Source organism: Scyliorhinus canicula, chromosome 7 (genome assembly GCF_902713615.1).
Source record: "Scyliorhinus canicula chromosome 7, sScyCan1.1, whole genome shotgun sequence".
Taxonomy (NCBI): domain Eukaryota; kingdom Metazoa; phylum Chordata; class Chondrichthyes; order Carcharhiniformes; family Scyliorhinidae; genus Scyliorhinus; species Scyliorhinus canicula.
In genome coordinates, this window is record NC_052152.1 from 175,031,012 (window position 1) to 175,049,486 (window position 18,475).

General features: G+C 46.5%; 1 protein-coding gene across 7 annotated transcripts in view; it reads left to right on the forward strand.

The window, feature by feature from the left end:
- Positions 1–18,475, forward strand: part of LOC119969563 (phosphoprotein associated with glycosphingolipid-enriched microdomains 1-like) — a 143,692-nt gene that overhangs the window by 108,834 nt on the left and 16,383 nt on the right. For all 7 annotated transcript variants that reach the window (XM_038803324.1, XM_038803323.1, XM_038803327.1 and 4 more), the window contains one exon: positions 1,218–1,277. In XM_038803324.1, the coding sequence (XP_038659252.1) occupies positions 1,218–1,277 (60 nt within the window). The remainder of the gene's footprint in view (positions 1–1,217; positions 1,278–18,475) is intronic.

Below are 18,475 nucleotides of genomic sequence, written 5' to 3' on the forward strand. Positions count from 1 at the left end.
GTGCCCTCCCCCGATCTAGATACCTCTGCGAGGGGAAATGTCCTCTCAGCATCAATCCTTAAAGCCCTCTTATGTTTCAATAAGACCACCTCTAATTCTTCTAAATTCCAAAGAATATAGGCCCAACTTGTTCTCCCATTCCTCACAAGTCAACCTTTCACCCTAGGAATCAACCTAAGGAACCTCCTGTAAACTGCCTTCGTCAAGTATATCCCTCCTTTAAATAAGGAAACCAAAACTCTGTGCAGTACTCTCGGTGTGGTCTTCCAAATGTAGAAAGGCTTCACTACTTTTACGTTCCAACCCCTCTGCAATAAAGGCCAACTTTCCACTTGCCTTCTGAAATACTTGTTGTCCAATACACAATAATGTGCTTGCGTGAGTGATGCACTATCAATTATGCAAAGACGAGAGTAGGATGTAATCGAGGCTTTATTACACTGAGATGTGTGGCCTCTTACAGCAGCTGACGAAAGGGCTGCTGTACGGGGAGCACACCTATTTATACTCCGCCTACTGGGTGGAGCTCAGCAGGCAAGGATCTACCACTGTACCTCGAGTACATGGGCATTACCGTACAGCACTTATATCAACATCCTGTATATACAATATATACATCAGTGGTGACTACCGCAGTGAGGGATAAACATTTGCAGGAACAGAATGAAAGAGTAGAGGAGTGGGACTAAGTGGATTGTTCTTCAAAGGAAGTGGCACAGACTCGATGGGATGAATGATCTCCTTCTATGCTGTATGTTTCTATGATTCCATAAACTTGCACCCAATCTGCTGTCTATTCTTTGTCTTAGCAAAAAGTATGAAGCTTCCATTTCCCTGGAAGCTTTTCTCTACTGTCCTAAGCAACAATGCTGTAATTCAAATGGCTTCTAAATGTAATTTCAAGACTTGTCAACATGCGTGTCCCCACCAGCCCTGCAACATCATACCGGGCTAAAATTGTTGCCCTAACTGTTATTGTTGATTACCTATTCTCAAATAGTTTATGGTACAAATGTTTTACTGTATTCAGCTGATTAATGTAGAGAAAGTTAAAGCGCTACTATATGGTACAGGACTTTTGAAGTAGTTTATACAGTCAAATCTGAATCTCTGTTAACTCGCTAATTATGAAGTATGTTTTAAAGCAGGTTGCAGGAAAATTGTGTTTAAAAATGTTGCATTGCATTGTACTTACCAAAATATTTTGCAAATTACAGGCGGAAGGCTACAGCTTCAGTAAATCTCGTGAAAAGTTCCGTTCACTTACAGATGAAGAGGTTTGTACTTTCTAATTGTGCAAATTGTTCCCATCTACCTACCCATCAGTCCACCAAACTATTTATCTGTTTGCCTATCTATCAATTTCTATTAGCATAATTATATGTTTGATTATCTCCTATTTATATCCATTTATCATAGTCGCTTGGTATTACAGAATTTGAGTATTGCTGAAAAAAAAGACGGTGTCAAAGCTTTTTATCTTACACTCATCAGGACAGATGGAAGAATGCCAAGTTTCAAAGGGGACAACAGCTTGTGCTGCATGAAAAAAGGCTACTGTTTGGTTGGCACTTTGGGTAAGAAACGGCCATGACAAATGCTCCACTGAGCTACTGTCCCAATGCTTTTCTTTCAATAAGGGTGCACTATCTGGACATGTTCCTTTTGCCTATAGAGGACGGAAAATGGCCGGGTCCCGGGCCGCCCATGCGCATGGATGATGACCTGCAATGGTCGCGCTGTGCAACATGGCGCCGCCCGTGCGCAAACCCAACCCGCTATCCGCGGCCCCACAGCCCACACCCGGGCCACCCTCCCCCAGCCCTTGCAGAAGCCTCCCTGGCCAGCGACATGGATCCCGGCGGCCGTGTGTGGCGGTGCTGGACACAGTCTGCAGCTGGCATGCCGGGTTCCCGACCACTGGGACCACACGTGTCACGCACCGTTGGGAGCTGGGCCCATCATGGGTGGAACATCGTGGCAGGGCCAGCCGATGATGCGGCAATGCCATTGTAACGACACCCGTCACGATAACACCAGTTTGGAGGGGGAGGAGCATGGCTGTCCGGCATCAAATCGATGCCGGCCCTGATTTTGGTGTGGAAATCCCTTCTCCGCCTGATCGCTGAACACTATTTTGGAGTTGGGCTACGGAGAATCCCGCCCAATGTCTAATATTAGATGTGCTTCTGTGATTGGGCAGCACTTGCTGAACAATACCAAGAGTATAAAGAATCATATTAATAACCAATTTAGGATTATCAGTCGGGCACTCGATGTAGCTTACCTATTCTACATCCTCTGCAGGCAAAAATAGTAAGTCCAGACATTACACCTTTTCTGAAATAAACAAAAGCCTGTGGGACAAAAACTCGCTGGTGCTCTTGCTCTGATGTTGTTGTCACCAATCAGAGCCAGTTTGTCAACCAACCAGCACCCCTTTTCTCAAGCAGTATAACTTGTTGGTCCCTTTGAAATTTGGCATTCTTGTATCTAGCCTGACGAGTGCAGGACAGATTTCACCAGCACATATCTTTTTTCAGCAATTTATTCATTTATCAATATGCAAATCTGTTTACTGCTCTTGTTTCTGCCTGTATATCCGTTTGTCTGTATGTGTTATCCCTGGCTCAATAATAACTCACTTGCCACTAAAGTCGAACGGTGTGGTTTCAAGCCGGTTGCCACAGATCTTAGTCCATTATCCAGGAGAATACTTCAGTACAGTACTGGGTATAGCGTAGACCTTTGAATGAGATGTTAAGCTAAAACCCGAACTACCCACTCAGCTGGATGATGAATGTCCCACAGAACGAGTAGAAGAGCAAGAGTGCTTGCTCCAAATATCATGGCTGAAATATATCCCTCAAGAATCATTAAGAAGATGATTTAGTAATTTATTTTATTGCTGCTTGTGGGACTTGCTGTTGTGCACATTCACTGCTGCATTTCCTGCGTTACAATAATGACTACACCTCAAGAAGTACTTCATTGATTGTTAAGTGCTTTGTGACGCCCGGAGGTAAATGCAAAGGCTGGGTTACAGACCCCCCTCCCCCCACTGGGAGTGTCTTTGGTGAGGAACGGTGAGTAAAATACGATGGGTGGCTATTATGATTCCAGAACAGACAGCTACAGTGGTTAAGATACTAGACCGAAACACCAATATTTTAGTTTCTTTTGTCGGACTGTGGGAAAGAATACTTCACTCCAGGAGTGATTACACGAAGAAATAGGGATTTGATATTTTTAAAACAAAACTATATTATTAACCCAGTATTAAAATCTTTAACATCACATCCGAAAAATAGCTTACAATTGCCCCTTAAACAATTCTACTAAATACAGTAAATACAAAACACTTAATTACTATCTCTATTGCCAATTAAACAACAAGAAAGGAAAAATATACAGCTCTCAATCCATCCAGCAACCCAAAGGCACAGAGTGATACTTGCTTGCCAGAACAGATTTGTTTCCTGTTAGTACTCCTGCAGTCTCCAGTTAGATGTCTTCAAAAAGCTGTTTTCAACTGCTTTGATTCAGCTTCTTCTTTGTCCTCAGACAAGTCCGCACAGCTTTAAAGTTTATTAATCTTTTTTAACTATCCTATCCTACTGTGAGAGCAAAAGACCTTATTTGTGGATTCAGTTTTAGCCAGATCAGACCTCAACTCAAAAGCTTTCTCAATATGACTCGATGCATTAGTTCCACCCAGGATTGAAATCATCTCCCCAAGCTGAAAAAGAATTCACTCCCCAGGGAATCCCCCCTAGTCAAAGAACAGTGCATTAGCCTAGGCTTTAGGATGGTCAATTACACCTCTGGCTCCTAAAAGCGTTCTGGACTTGCAAAAAAAGATTATTTAAAAACACGGCTACTGCAGTAAAACACACTCTAACCCAGGCTTTTAACCCTTAAATTGCCATATGTTTACAATCTAATACATCCAAAATCCTGCATTCGTCACAGTGGCTAACCCACTACCTTCCTACCTACTCCTAACCTGATGCCCATAATGCAATAGGCACTGAAATCAGCAGCCTGCCCACCATTAAAAAAATTTTTACAGGCAGTTGAGCTTGTTGACAAGCCAATTGACCCGAAGATTATACTGTCCAGGCCACACTAGTCTGTGTCGCCAGACAATGAGAGTTAGAACTCTGTTTTTAAACATAGCTGATTAAAAAGGGAGGGGTTTTTCTAATCAATCTCAATTCCTTTACATGCTTTCTGTACAATAACACTCCATAAACCCATACGAAGTACAATGCAAACCTGCTATAATTTTTCAATAACAACGTATGGAAAGGTATGTACCTGTAATTTGGTTTGATGTGGATAATGATGTCACCGGAATTTTTTTAATGATTTTTCCAAAGCTGAATTGTGCCATAAAATTTCACTAGTTCCAAGTGCGGGTAACAAAGTTTGGGTTTTAATGATACAACCCTACCTCTGACTTGCTCTCTCCACATGGGAAAACTGTGAACTTTGCAAATTTTCCACTATTAGGATATAGTTACACTGCTACTTTCATGCTGCCACATAAGTATCAGGATATCTATGGAGTCAAGACTCTATTTGAATGAAAGCACTGAAGTGAGCAATCTGAGACTCTTTGCTGAAACTTGATTTTAACACATTGTGCAGGATAACTCCAATACAGCACAAGCCAAGTGCAAAAAGTGTTCAAGTAGTAGTACATTGGACTTCCTGTTTAATTTTTGAACTTATTTCAAAGTCCTTATAAGGCTATGATGCTTCTGCCAAGATCTCACAAAATGTGTCAGCCAGTCATTCTAGAGCCATCACTATTGTACTAAAACTGTAGTACCACCAGATCCTTTAAGGAACTGCTTTGTGTTTTGCAGAAGTATTTTTAAAATATTTTTAATCGAGACATTTTCTGTGTTATACAGAAAACTATAAGAGACATAACATCAAAAATCAGCTTTCACAAATCACCCCTCAAACACCGAACCCCTCCAACCCAGCCCCTGCCCCATTTAATAATGATAATAAGAAAATAATCCTCTCCTACAATGTCCTCCCGCTGACGTTGCACCACTCTAAAGGAGTTTTTTTTTAAATAATTTTTTTTGAAAAATGTTGTATTTATATAACAACAACCCACAATAAAATACCCCCCCCCCCCCCCCCCCCCCCCCCGGGTTGCTGCTGCTATTGATCAAGATACCTATCTTTGAGCCAGAAAGTCCAGAAAAGGCTGCCATCGTTTATAGAACCCTTGTATTGATCCTCTCAGGACAAATTTGACCCTCTCCAATTTTATAAATCCCGCCATGTCACTGATCCAGGTCTCCACACTTGGGGGCCTCGCATCCTTCCACTGCAGCAAGATCCTCCGCCGGGCTACTAGGGACGCAAAGGCCAGAACACCGGCCTCTTTCGCCTCCTGCACTCCCGGCTCCACCGCAACACCAAAAATCGCGAGTCCCCACCCTGGTTTGACCCTGGATCCAACCACCCTCGACACCGTCCCCGCCACCCCCTTCCAGAATTCTTCCAGTGCCGGGCATGCCCAAAACATGTGGGCATGATTCCCTGGACTCCCCGAACACCTGGTGCACCTGTCCTCACCCCCAAAGAACCTGCTCATCCGAGTCACAGACATGTGGGCCTGATGCAGCACCTTAAATTGGATGAGACTAAGCCTCGCACATGAAGAGGAAGAGTTAACCCTCTCCAAGGCATCTTCCCAAGTCCCATCCTCTATCTGCTCCCCTAGTTCCCCCTCCCATTTAGCCTTCAGCTCCTCCACTGATGACTCCTCCACATCCTGCATTACCTTATAGATGTCAGACACCTTCCCCTCTCCAACCCACACCCCCAAAAGCACTCTGTCCATCGCCCCCTGCGAGGGCAGCAAAGGAAATTCCTCCACCTGTCGCCTAACAAACGCCTTTACCTGCAAGTATCTGAACATGTTCCCTTGGGGGAGCCCAAATTTATCTTCCAGTTCCCCCAGGCCCGCAAACCTCCCACGAATAAACAGGTCCCTCAATTTACTGATGCCCACCCTATGCCACCCCCTAAATCCCCCATCAGTGTTCCCCGGGATGAACTGATGATTTCCACCTAGTGGAGCCTCCAACGAGCCCCCTGTTTCCCCACTATGCCGTCTCCACTGTCCCCAGATTCTCAGGGTCACCGCCACCTCCGGGCTCGTGGTATACCTCTTAGGAGAGAGCGGCAACGGCGCCGTTACCAAGGCGCTGAAGCTCGTACCTCTACAAGACGCCATCTCCATTATTTTCCACGCCCCCCCCCCCCCCCCATCACGCATTTACGCACCATTGACACATTGGCCGCCCAGCCCGCCTCTATCCCTCCCTCGCTCCAGGAAAACCCTCTTCACTCTTGAAGTCCCAACACTCTAAAGAAGTTGATGAACAACCTCCACCTCCAGAAGAACCCCGCATCTGCACCTCAGAAACTCTGCCAAGTCACTCAGCCACACCTCACCCGCCACCCTAACCATAGTCACCTCTGGGCTATCAGGGAGGCAAAGGCCAACACATCTGCCTCTCTCCCCACCTGCACTCCCGGATTCTCCGAGACTCCAAATATTGCCACTCATGGGCTCTGAGCCACCTTCATCCCCAGCACTTACTACATGTTTAGAGGCCTCCCAAAACTCCTTTAACTTCAGGCATGCCCAAAACATGTGGACGTGATTCGCTGGTTCCCTCGCACACTGCCCGCCTTTACCTTCTACCCCTGAGAAGAACCATTCATCCTTGACACCTATGCTCAACCTTAAATTGGATCAGACTTAGTCTCACACATTTGGAGGACACCTTTACCCTCCGTAGAGTCTCACTCCGTAATCCCACCAGTCCAAACCCACCACCCCCTGCTCCTTCCTAACGAAAGTAACCTTCCTAATGTAACCAACTCCTTCCTAACGAAGTTCCTAACCTGCAAATATTGAAACCCATTCCCCCTCGGTAGATGAACTCTTCATCTAGCTCTCCCAACTCTCTCACCGCCTCCCCGCTGACACCACCACAACTACCACCCCAATCCCACAAACGGGTCCCTAAAGCACTCTATCCCCACATTCTCCCATGCCCGAAATGTGGAATCTAGGCCTGTCAGAACAAACCTGTGATTGCCACAAATCAGCGCCCACAGTGACATCTCCTCCATCTTAAAATGCTGCTGCCATTGATTCCATACCCTTAGCGCTGATGCCACCACCGGGCTCATGGAGTATCTGGCAGGCAAGAATGGAAGGAGTGCCAATGGCAGTGCCCTTAAACTCGTTCCTCAACATGAGGCTTCCTCCATCCGCCCCCCTACAGCGCCTCTCCCCAGCTGCCCACTTCTGACCACCTCACACACGCCGCCCAGTAATAGTTCAGAAGGTTCGGCAAAACCGACCCACCACTCTGTCTGTTGCTCTCCAAGAATACCCTCCTGATCGGGGGCACCTTACCCACCCATATAAACTCCGAGATCATCCTATTGACCCTACCGAAAAAAGATCCGCACCCAGAAATTGGGAGGTTTTGGAAGACAAACAGGAACTTTAGCAGCACCGTCATTTTAAGTGTCTGGACCCTTCCAATCAAAAGGTTCCACCTCTTAACATCGTCGTTCACCCCCTCCAGCAGATTCGTCAAATTCAGCTCATGCAATTGGGCCCAACTATGCGCCACTTCCCAAGTACCAGAAACTCTGCCCAACCAACCGAAACATCAAATTCTCCAAAACCTTCTCCCTCACCCGCGCATTGACCAAGAATACGGGGCGAAATTCTCCGACCCCCACGACGGGTCGGAGAATAGCGGGAGGGCCTTCCCGACATTTTTCCCGCCCTCCCGCTATTCTCCCCCACCCCCCGCCCAACTCCCGACCCGAATCGCTGCCGCCGTTTTTTTACGGCCGGCAGCGATTCACAGCTGTTCGATGGGCCGAAGTCCCAGCCCTTTACGCCGTTTTTACGAACGGCAAACACACCTGGTCTGGCCGTTCGTAAAAACGGCGTCACAAACTCGCTTTTCATAACCATGGCACCGATTGGCATGGCAGTACCACGGCCGTGCCAAGGGTGCCATGGGCCCGCGATCGGTGGGCACCGATCGCGGGCAGCGGGCCCGATGCCCGCGCACTCTTTCTCCTTCCGCCGCCCCACAGTATCTATTTGCGGGGCGGCTGAGGGGCAACCCGGCCCGCGCATGCGCGGGTTTCGCGCAAATACGCGATGACGTCATCCGCGCATGCGCGGGTTGGAGTCTTCCAATCCGCGCATGCGCGGCTGACGTCATATGACGCGTCAGCCGGCGCTAACTCCGGCAAGCGGGCTTAACGATATTCGTTAAGCCCGTCATGCCGGAGCCTACGGCGTCGGGCTGCTAGCCCCGACCGGGGACCAGAATCGGTTCCCGGTCGGGAAGGGGCGCGCTGGCGTCAAACCCGGGCTTTACGATTTCTCCCGTTTTGGGAGAATCGCGCCCACGTTGTTTTTTCCCATGTTGAGTTTGTACTTGGAAAATGAGCCAAACTGCACCAATATCATATCAAAGCTTTCCACCGGGTTCGTAATATACAGCAAAAGGTCATTTGCATAAAGGGAGACCCAAATGCAGCTGCCGCACCACCTTCCCCTTAGACATGAGCTCAAACTCCATCTGAAGCTGCTTCCTCTCCTTTAGCAATGCCTCCGCCGGGGCTGTTGAATACCTCTGATCCACCTCCAGAATGCCCTCCACTAATCTTTGCCTTTCCAGCTGCTCCCCCTTCTCTTTATGCGCCAGGTTCGAAATAAACTTCCCCTGATCACCATCTTCAGTGCTTCCCACACTACGGAAGTGGAGACCTTGAACATCTTACTTAGCTCCACTTAATTCGATATCACCACCCCTATCCTATCGCAGACTCCCTTATCAGCTAGCAACCCCATATTCAACTTCCACTGTGGCCGCTGGGAACTCCCCTTTCCACTCAAGTCCACCAGGTGCAGCGCGTGATCTGAGACCACAATCGCCAAATATTCCAACCCAACCACCCCCACCATCAAACTCTTATCCAGCAAGAAAAAATCAATTCCCCCCCCCCCCCCCCCCCCCCCCCCCCCCGCCACCAATAATCAACTGGTGTATTTCCAAGTCCGGAACCCTCACCAACACTTTCTTCACAAACTCCACATCGTACCAGTTGGGGGCATATATGTTCACCAGCATCACGGGTGTCCCCTCCAGCCTCCTGCTCACCATCACAAATCTGCCCCAGGATCAGCCACAATACTGCCAGCCAACAATACCACCCTCTTACTCACTAGTACTGCTACCCCCCCCTTGTCTTCATACCAACCCTGAATTAAACACTTACCCCACCCACCCGTTTCTCATCCTCCTTTGATCTGAAACCTTTAAATGAGTCTCTTCCATAAACACTACCAGCGGGATTCTCCCGAAACCCCGCGATGGCCCGACGCTGGCGTAAAAAGTGGCGTGAACCACTCCGGCGTCGGGCCGACCGGAAGTTGCGGAACCCTCCGCACGTCTGAGGGCTACGCCAGCACCGGAGGGGTTGGCACCGTGCCAACCGGCAACGAAGGGCCAGCGCGAGTTAGCGCATGCGTAGAACCGCCGCCGTGGTTCCTCACATGCGCAGACCATCCGGCATATTCTAGCGCATGTGCTGTGGAGGGGGGGGGGGGGGTTCTTCTCCGCACCGGCCATGGTGGAGCCCTACAGTGTCTGGCGCAGAAGGAAGGAGTGCCCCCACAGCACGGGCCCGCCCGCAGATCAGTGGGCCTCAATTGCGGGCCAGGCCACCGTGCCCCACCCCCCGGGGCTGGACCCCCCCCCCCCCCATGCTCCCCCTCCAGCCAGGTCCCGCCGTGTGGGATCATATCCAATCTACGCCGGCGGGACTGGCCAGAAACCAACAGCCGGTCAGCCCATCGGGGCCCGGAGAATTGCCAGGGGGGCCATTGCCATCGGCCCCGACCGGCGAGCCGTGATACCCACCCCCGCCCGAAAACCGGCGCCGGAGAATACGGCGGCAGGCGGGATTCACGCCGCCACCCCTCTTCCCGGGGGGTTCTCCAACCCGTCGGGGGGGGTGGTCAGTGAATCCCGCCCATCTGCCTTTAAGCTCTTTTAAGTGCAAAAGACACAGGACCTCTTGATCGGCCCGTTCAGTACTTTAACATTCCAGGTGATCAGCCTGGTTGGAGGGCTCTAGGCATCCCCGCCCCACCCCCACCCTGATCAGCCATATCCATTGTTTAACAAGCTCCTCCAGGCCCACGTTCTGCCCACCTCCCGAACCTCCTCAAGGTGATGGCGGCCAACCCCCTAACCAACAGCGCCGGACCTGCACCTTCCACCTCAGCAATCCATCCCTCCCCCATCTCCCCTTCTCCCAACCCAAACACCAGACAACCCACCACCCCCCCCCCCACCACAAACAAAGAAACCTGTCCCCTCCCAAGCCTCCCATAACCCCCCACCCCTCCATCTCCACCACTCCATCCCCCACTTCACTTCTGTTAACTATCCTACCTGCTAGCAGGGTGACCTGCGCCCAAGGTCACTGTCCACGCCCTCTTCCCCACCCAGCCTCTGTGCCCTCCTGTACTCCTTCATCCCCCACCACCCCTCCCAATGCTGCCCACCAAAAACTTCACCTGGTAAATATTTCTCCCAATGCTGGGGGGTGGGGGAGGTGAAATAAGAAGTTACAACAGTTCTACCTTAACATAAACAATTAATTAACCCCAGTAGGTATTTATAAACAACGCCAAACATAGGAACCCGGCACAAATATAAACAGTTCCCCTGCCACCCTGAATACAGCACCTCCAATCCATTTCATCCAAGTTGCAACCAGTCCATGGTCCCTTAGGAAGTTGACTCCTTTGGCATATCAAAATAATGTTCCTGACTCTCATTTGTGACCCACAAACAAGCAGGGTGCAACACTCCGAACTGTACTTTGTTCCTGAATAGGGCCGCCTTGACCCTATTGAATCCATCCCACCGGTTGGCCAGCTCTGCTGCCAAGACCTGGTAAATGCACAATAAATAAAAGCAAGATACTGTGGATGCTCGAATCTAAAACCAAAAGAGAAAATGCTGGACAATCTCAGCAGGTCTGGCAGCATCTGGAGGGAGGGAAAAGAACTCACATTTCGAGTCGAGGTGACCCTTTGTTAAAGCCTTTGGTAGGCTTTGACAAAGGGTCATCTGGACTCGAAACATTAGTCCTGGTAAATGCACACCATGTGACCTTCCCAGGGAGGCGCTCTCATCTTATTCGCCCAACGTAGAATCTTCCCCTTGTCCAATTAGCAATGTAGCCGCAAAATGATCGCCCCCGGCAACTCACTGGCTTTCGACCTGTGACCTCCTCAGCGACCTGTGCACCCACACCACTTCAGGAGGTCGCTCAAAGATCCCCTCCCTACCAACCTCTTGAACATCCGAGTCACCCTGCGAACAGGTAGGCTAATTAACAGAGGAGTCTCCTCTATCCCCTCAGGCAGCCCCCCGATCCTGAGATTCTGCCTCCTCGAGCGATTTTGCAAGTCATTTACCTTCTCCTGCAGTGTCTTCTGGCCATCCGCCATCATCACCATTTCCGCCTCCAACGAGGCCAAACGGTCCTCAAGGTCAGCCACTGACTCTTCCACCTTCTGGAACGATGCATTCTGCGCCTCCAGCCTCTGCACCAGTTGCTCTAGGGTAGTCCAAATTGGCTCTGCCACCTTAGCTCAGCCTTCTGTGGCCTCCTTCCTGCTGGAATTTGACTGTTTAAAAGCTCCACCAGCCGCTCCGATGGCCACTGTGTGGGCAATTACGCCACATAGTTCTCTGCCATCTTCACCCCAGTGCACCTTGAGGGTCCTCCTGGTCTGACTGTTGCCCTTTACTCATTGCACTCCTTGTTTGGGAGGGCTGCGACAATTCCTGCCGAAAGAGACTCATTCGCTCTCACTTTCCTTCATTTTCCACCACCCCGCAAAACGGGCGAAAAAGGTCCAAAAGATACAACCTGAATAGACCGAATAGAAACCACATATGCTATCAAAACATCATGATTGTTACATGACAGCACCCCAGATTCGTAACCATCATGATTGTTACATGACAGCGCTCCAGATTCGGAACCATCATGGTTGTTACATGACAGCACCCCAGATTCGTAACCATCATGATTGTTGCATGACAGCGCTCCAGATTCGTAACCATCATGATTGTTGCATGACAGCGCTCCAGATTCGTAACCATCATGATTGTTGCATGACAGCGCTCCAGATTCGTAACCATCATGATTGTTGCATGACAGCGCTCCAGATTCGTAACCATCATGATTGTTGCATGACAGTGCTCCAGATTCGTAACCATCATGATTGTTACATAACAGCACCCCAAATTCGTTTTCCAATCACTCTGGGCCAGAATACTTTAAGTTCAACATAACGTGGAAGGCAAAATAGCCACATAGCCTATTAAAGTGATTGAATCATTGGTTACAGAACAGGACGGGTTTCCTTCCATGTGACATAAGGGCAGAAATTATTGCCATTGGTGTTATTGTTCAAATGCAACATGCTAAATTCCTCTTTCTGTTGATTTTATGGAGCTATCAACCCTTTTAGCTGAAAATAGCCAATTCCTCTATTAAAATAGCAGAGCCAGGGGAATTCAGCATGGTTGTGTTAAGTATTCCTCTGTTACAACTGAGAAGTAAACAGACAGCTTTATAGTCAGTCTGATCCCATTAGCGTTATCAACTGTGGCATCCCAGCAACATGTGTTACAGTTCAGTTCTGTGAATATATTTTATTCACTAAGAACAGTACTTGGAAAAGAATTTATTTAAGCTGTAGGCAAAAGTAATCCGAAAACAAATGTTAAATCTTTAGCTGTTTAACCAGCAATTTGATCTAGACAGGATTACATAGAAATTGCAACATAGGAAGAGGCCATTCAGCCCCAACAGTTGGTGTTTGTCATCTCCACAAACAGCAGTTCTAACCCCATATGTCTTCCTTTCCCATATCCTGTATTACAACTTTCAAGGTGGAAAGTATAGTGAGGAGGTTCGACAGTGTTCTCTGAAGCAAAAAGCAAGAGACGGACGGGTGTTTCCTGCCGGGAAGGGGGGGGGGGGCAGTTAGTTATTGTGGTCCATGTCAGTTATCAACAACGTTGATGGACCTAGGAAAGAAGTCCTGTGAGTGTGAGGAACTAGGCACTAAATTAAAAAGCAGAACCTCCCAAGGTAATCTCTGGATTGCAAATTGGCACAGGGTACATAAATAAGTACAATCTGATAGCCATCACAGAGACATGGCTGAAGGATGATATTGAAGGGGTAGGTGATATTTAGGAAGGATAAAAAGCTAGTAAAAGATAGAGGGATAGCTATGTTTGTTAATTAATTATGGTAACAGCACATTAGAGAGGATGACCTGAGTTCAGGAAACCAGAATGTGGAAACCGTTTGATAAAGGCAGGTTACGTGGGGGTGGTGCACAGGACAGTAACCATATGGTAAAACAGGATATAAAGGAAGAAATAATGGGAGCTTATCAAAAAGATAACAGCAATAATCATTGAGAATTTTAATCTGCAACAGTATGTGGTGTTCTTTTTGATTCTTGTTCTCAGGATGGATATCGTAGTGTTCACAAAGACCACAGAAGCTAAGTTCATTAACAAAGCTAACACTTATTTACACTACTTATTAAAGCTCTACCACTTAAATAGTGAACAATAATTTAGGAATCTACAATCTACACTCTACTAACACTAGTCTCTATACTCTATCTATAACTGTACTCTGTTATCTATAGCACTCTCTCACTGCTCCTCTCCAGCCTTCTCCCAGAAGCCTGTGAGTCAGTGCTTTATACAGTTCTGCATCTAGCTCTATCTAGTGGTTAATTATATGGCATTAACCCTTTGTATTCTGAACATTTCACATAACGTCACACAGTATCCTAGATGAGGAATTTTCTTTGAATGGCATGTTCTGGAGCCGACCAGTGAGCAGCCTTTTCAGGACATGATGGTGTGCAGCAAGATAGGATTAATTAATTACCTCATAGTGAAGGTACCCCTACGTAGCAGTGATCATAATGTAATTAAATTTAACATTCCGTTTAAGGGAGAGAAAAGTGAGTCCAAGACTAGTATTTGTTTTTATAAATTTAGAGTACCCAAATATTTTTTTCCAATTAAGGGGCAATTTAACGTGGCCAATCCACCTACCCTGCACATCTTTGGGTTGTGGGGGTGAAACCCACGCAAACACAGGGAGAATGTGCAACTCCACACGGGCAGTGACCCAGAGCCGGGATCGAACCTGCAACCTCGGCGCCGTGAGGCAGCAATGCTAACCACTGTGCCACCGTGCTGCCCTTTAAGACTAGTGTTTTAAACTTTTTTTTTAAATTTAGAGTGCCCATTATTTTTTCCAATTAAGGGGCAATTTTACTGTGGCCAATCCACCTATTCTGCACATCTTTGGGTTGTGGGGCTGAAACCCACGCAGACATGGGAAAAAGTGAAAACTCCACACAGACAGTGACCCGGGGCTGGGATTGAACCCGGGTCCTCAGTGCCATAGGCAGCAGTGCTAACCACTGGGCTCCGTGCAACCCTAGTATTTGAAGCTTAAATAAGGGCATGAAAGCAGAGCTAGCTAAAGTGAACTGGCAAATTTCTTTAACGGATAGGTTAACAGTGATTCAAGGGTGATTATTTAAAGGGAAATTTCAGAATACGCAGAATAGATATATTCCAACAAGAAATAGAGGACAAACAGAGGACGCACCATCCATGGTTAACTGAAAAAAAAAAAGATTGTATCAAACTTGAAGAAAAAGCATATCATTGCACAAAGATGGGTTGCAGGTCAGAGGATTGGACAGAATATAGTAGAAACCAAGAATAACCAGAAGATTGATAAGGAAGGAAAAATGAGAGTACGAAAGAAAGCTAGCTCTAAATATTAAGACCATCGTTTCTGCAGATGTTGGAAAAAGGAGAGTTAACAAACATGAGCATTGGTCCTCCTCAAAAGTGGGGAATTAATTTTGAAAAATAACAAAACGGTAGATGAATTAAACTGGTATTTTGCAATGGTCTTCACTCTCGAGGAAAACATTCCATCCCAAAATTAGCTGTAAATCAAAGGGAAAGAAGAAATCTGAAAATTTACAATCACCAGGGAAGTGGTCATGAGTAAATTATTGGGTCTGTGGACTAGCAGGTTTCCCAGGCCTAATGGATTTCATCCTAGGGTCTTAAAAAGAAATGACTAGTGGGAGAGTTGATGTGCTGACTAGATTCAGGGACTGTTCCATTAGACTAGAAAATAGTGAATGTAACACCCTTATTCAAAAAAGGATGGAGACAGAAAGTGGGAAACTACAGGCTTAACATCTGACAAAGGAAAAATGTAAGAAGCAATTATTAAAAACATTATGGTGGTGCACTTGGAAACATTCAAGGCAATCAGGAAGGGTCAGTGTGGTTTTGTGAAAGGGAAATTATGCGTAACCAATTTATTGGAGTTCTTTGAAGAAGTAACAGCTGCTGTGGGTAAAGGGGAACAGGTGGATGTACTGTTATAGATTTCCAGATGTGCTGCATCAAAGGTTATTGTGAAAAATAAAAGTTTGTGGTGTAAGGGGGTAACATATTGGCATGGATAAAAGATTAGCGAGCTAACAGAAAAAAAGAGGGTAAGTATAAATGGGTCCTTATCTGGTTATAAAGATGTCTGGTGTGCCACAGGGATCTGTGCTGGCGCCTCCACTTTTTACAATGAAGGGATTGAAGTTCCGAAATTTGCTGATGTCACAAAGATAGCTTGGATAGTTAGATGTGAAGTGTCCATAGGAGATAACAGAGGGATTTAGGCACACTTGAGTTATGAGGGTAGACTAGAGAGGTTCTCCTTGGAGAGGAGCAGGTTAAGAGGAGTTTTGAAAGAGATGGACATGGTAGATAGGGAGAAACTGCTCCTGCTAATAAATGGATCAAGAATGAGAGGGCACAGAATTAAAGTAATTTTCAGAAGAAACAAATATAATGTGACCAAAAACCTTTTCATGCAACGAGTGTTGGGTCCTGAATGCACTGGAGGCAGGTTTAATTGAGGCAGGAGAATGGGACTAAGCCGGGATGTTCTTGGGGAGAGCTGGTACAGACATGATGGGCTCAATGGGTGCCTCCTGCACTGTAACAATACTGTGATTTTATGAGATAGGTTAAGTGAGTGGGCAAAGACATTGCAATTGAAGTATAATGTGGAAAAGTGTCAAATTGTACATTTTGGCAGGAAAAATAAAAAAGAAGCATAGTATCTCAGTCGTGAAAGATTGCTGAGCTCTGAGATGCAGAGGGCTCTAGGTGCTTTCGTGCATCAATCACAAAAGGCTATTATGCGGGTACAGCAAGTAATTAGGAAAGCCAAAAGAATGGTATCATTTATTAAGTGGAATTGAATAGAAAAGTAGGAAGTTATGTTTCAATTATACAAGGCATTAGTACGACCACATTTGGAGTACTGGAAACAACACTGGTCTCCCTATTTAAGGAAGGATGTAAATGCATTGAAAGCAGCTCAAGGTTTACCTGACTAATATCTGGATCAGGCAGGTTCTCTTATGAGGAAAGGTTAAACAGGCTAGGCTTGTATCCACTGGTATACTGCTGGTACGTTTCAAACACCAAAAATACAAGTTGAAATTATTATTTATCTAGAAGCGTAATAGACTTGCTGAAAAATGAGGGGTTTTGAGAGGGTAAATTGGGGGAAACTATTTCTGCTGCTTGGTGAATCTGTAACTAGAGGGCATCAAATTCAGATTATGAAAAGAATGGAAGACGTTTTGGGGACCCTGTTTCTAATGCAGAGTTTTAATACATAGATTGGAAACTGAACCAAAAACAGGGAAATGGATAAATATTTCAAAAGACAAGAGAATGTGACGGTGGATAGACAAATCCACAGCATGGTAGCACAGTGGTTAGCAGTGTTGCTTCACAGCGCCAATGGTCCTGGGTTCGATTCCCGCCTGGGTCGCTATGCAGAGTCTGCACGTTCTCCCCGTGTCTGTGTGGGTTTCCTCCGGGACTTCCAGTTTCCTCCTACAAAGACGTGCTTGTTAGGTGAATTGGACATTCTGAATTCTCACTGTGTACCCGAACAGGTTCCGGAATGTGGCGACCAGGGGCTTTTCACAGTAAATTCATTGCAGTGTGAATGGAAGCCTACATGTGACAATAATACAGATTAATATTATTATGATGAGGTTTAGAAGAGTAACAGGCAATTTGATTGAAACATACAAAATCCTGAGAAGTCTGGACAGGGTGGATGAGGAGGGATGTTTCCTCTTGTGGGAGAATCTGTTCAAAATAAGGAGTTGCCCATTTCGGGCCGAAGTGAGGACAAATGCTTTCTCTTAGAGGAGAGGTTTTGTTTACTTTCATGCCTGATGAGGGGTCCCAGCCAAGGGCAGCGTTTTTTTTAATGGATTATTTTACGGGGTTGATCATCGCTGGCAAGGCCCGCATTGGTTGCCCATCCCGAAAGACATGCTTGTTAGATGAACTGCACATTCTGAATTTTCCCTCAGTGTACCGAACAGGCAAGTGTGGCGACTTTGGGGATTTTCACAGTAACTTCATTGCAGTGTTCATGTAAGCTAACTTGTGACTCTTACAAAGATTATTATTAAGAATGCCACTTGAAAACTGGACTCTTCAGCCATGACATTGTAGCGTGGCAAAGTAATTAAACTGCTTTGGTGCATACACCATTGCTTTTTGGATTGGGCAGACGCCAAATTTGCTCACCCAGTAATTACTTGCTGTGGCCTAGGTTTTCCACTGAGGTTACACCTCTGGATGACCATGGAAGCTCAACAGGATGATTGTTCCTCTGGCTCTCTGCCTTTGTCATTGGAAAGTAAATTCAGGTGGTGTGTAAAATGTGCGGCTGATCTGTTCACATTGGTTAACTATTGGGCCAATTCATGTTGGAATTACCCCCGGATTGTTCTCTGCTGCATCTACTCCGGCATAAGAAGTTAATAATTCAGATGATTTTATCTTGTGCTCATTTCCCTTATCCTTTGCTCACAAATTGCCTCTGGAAATGATCCTCCTAATTTTCAAAAGTTTTCCAAAATCCATTAAAAAAAAAAAAAAAATATGTTTCCGTCTTTTTCTCTAACTACCCTCCTCCCAGAAGTTTATTTGGTTGAAATTGAAGAAGTACGAGGTACTCCAAGGCTTTTGTGGAAAACATATCCATGGCCACAACACTTCTTATTGGGAATATCTTCCCAATGTCTATATGCAATCCATTGACTGTATACAATTGTTCAGCAGATACTAAGCAACATCCAAGGGCTGAGATTTACAATAAATTATGAGAAACCCCAGCGACAACTCCGAGCTATGCTAACATT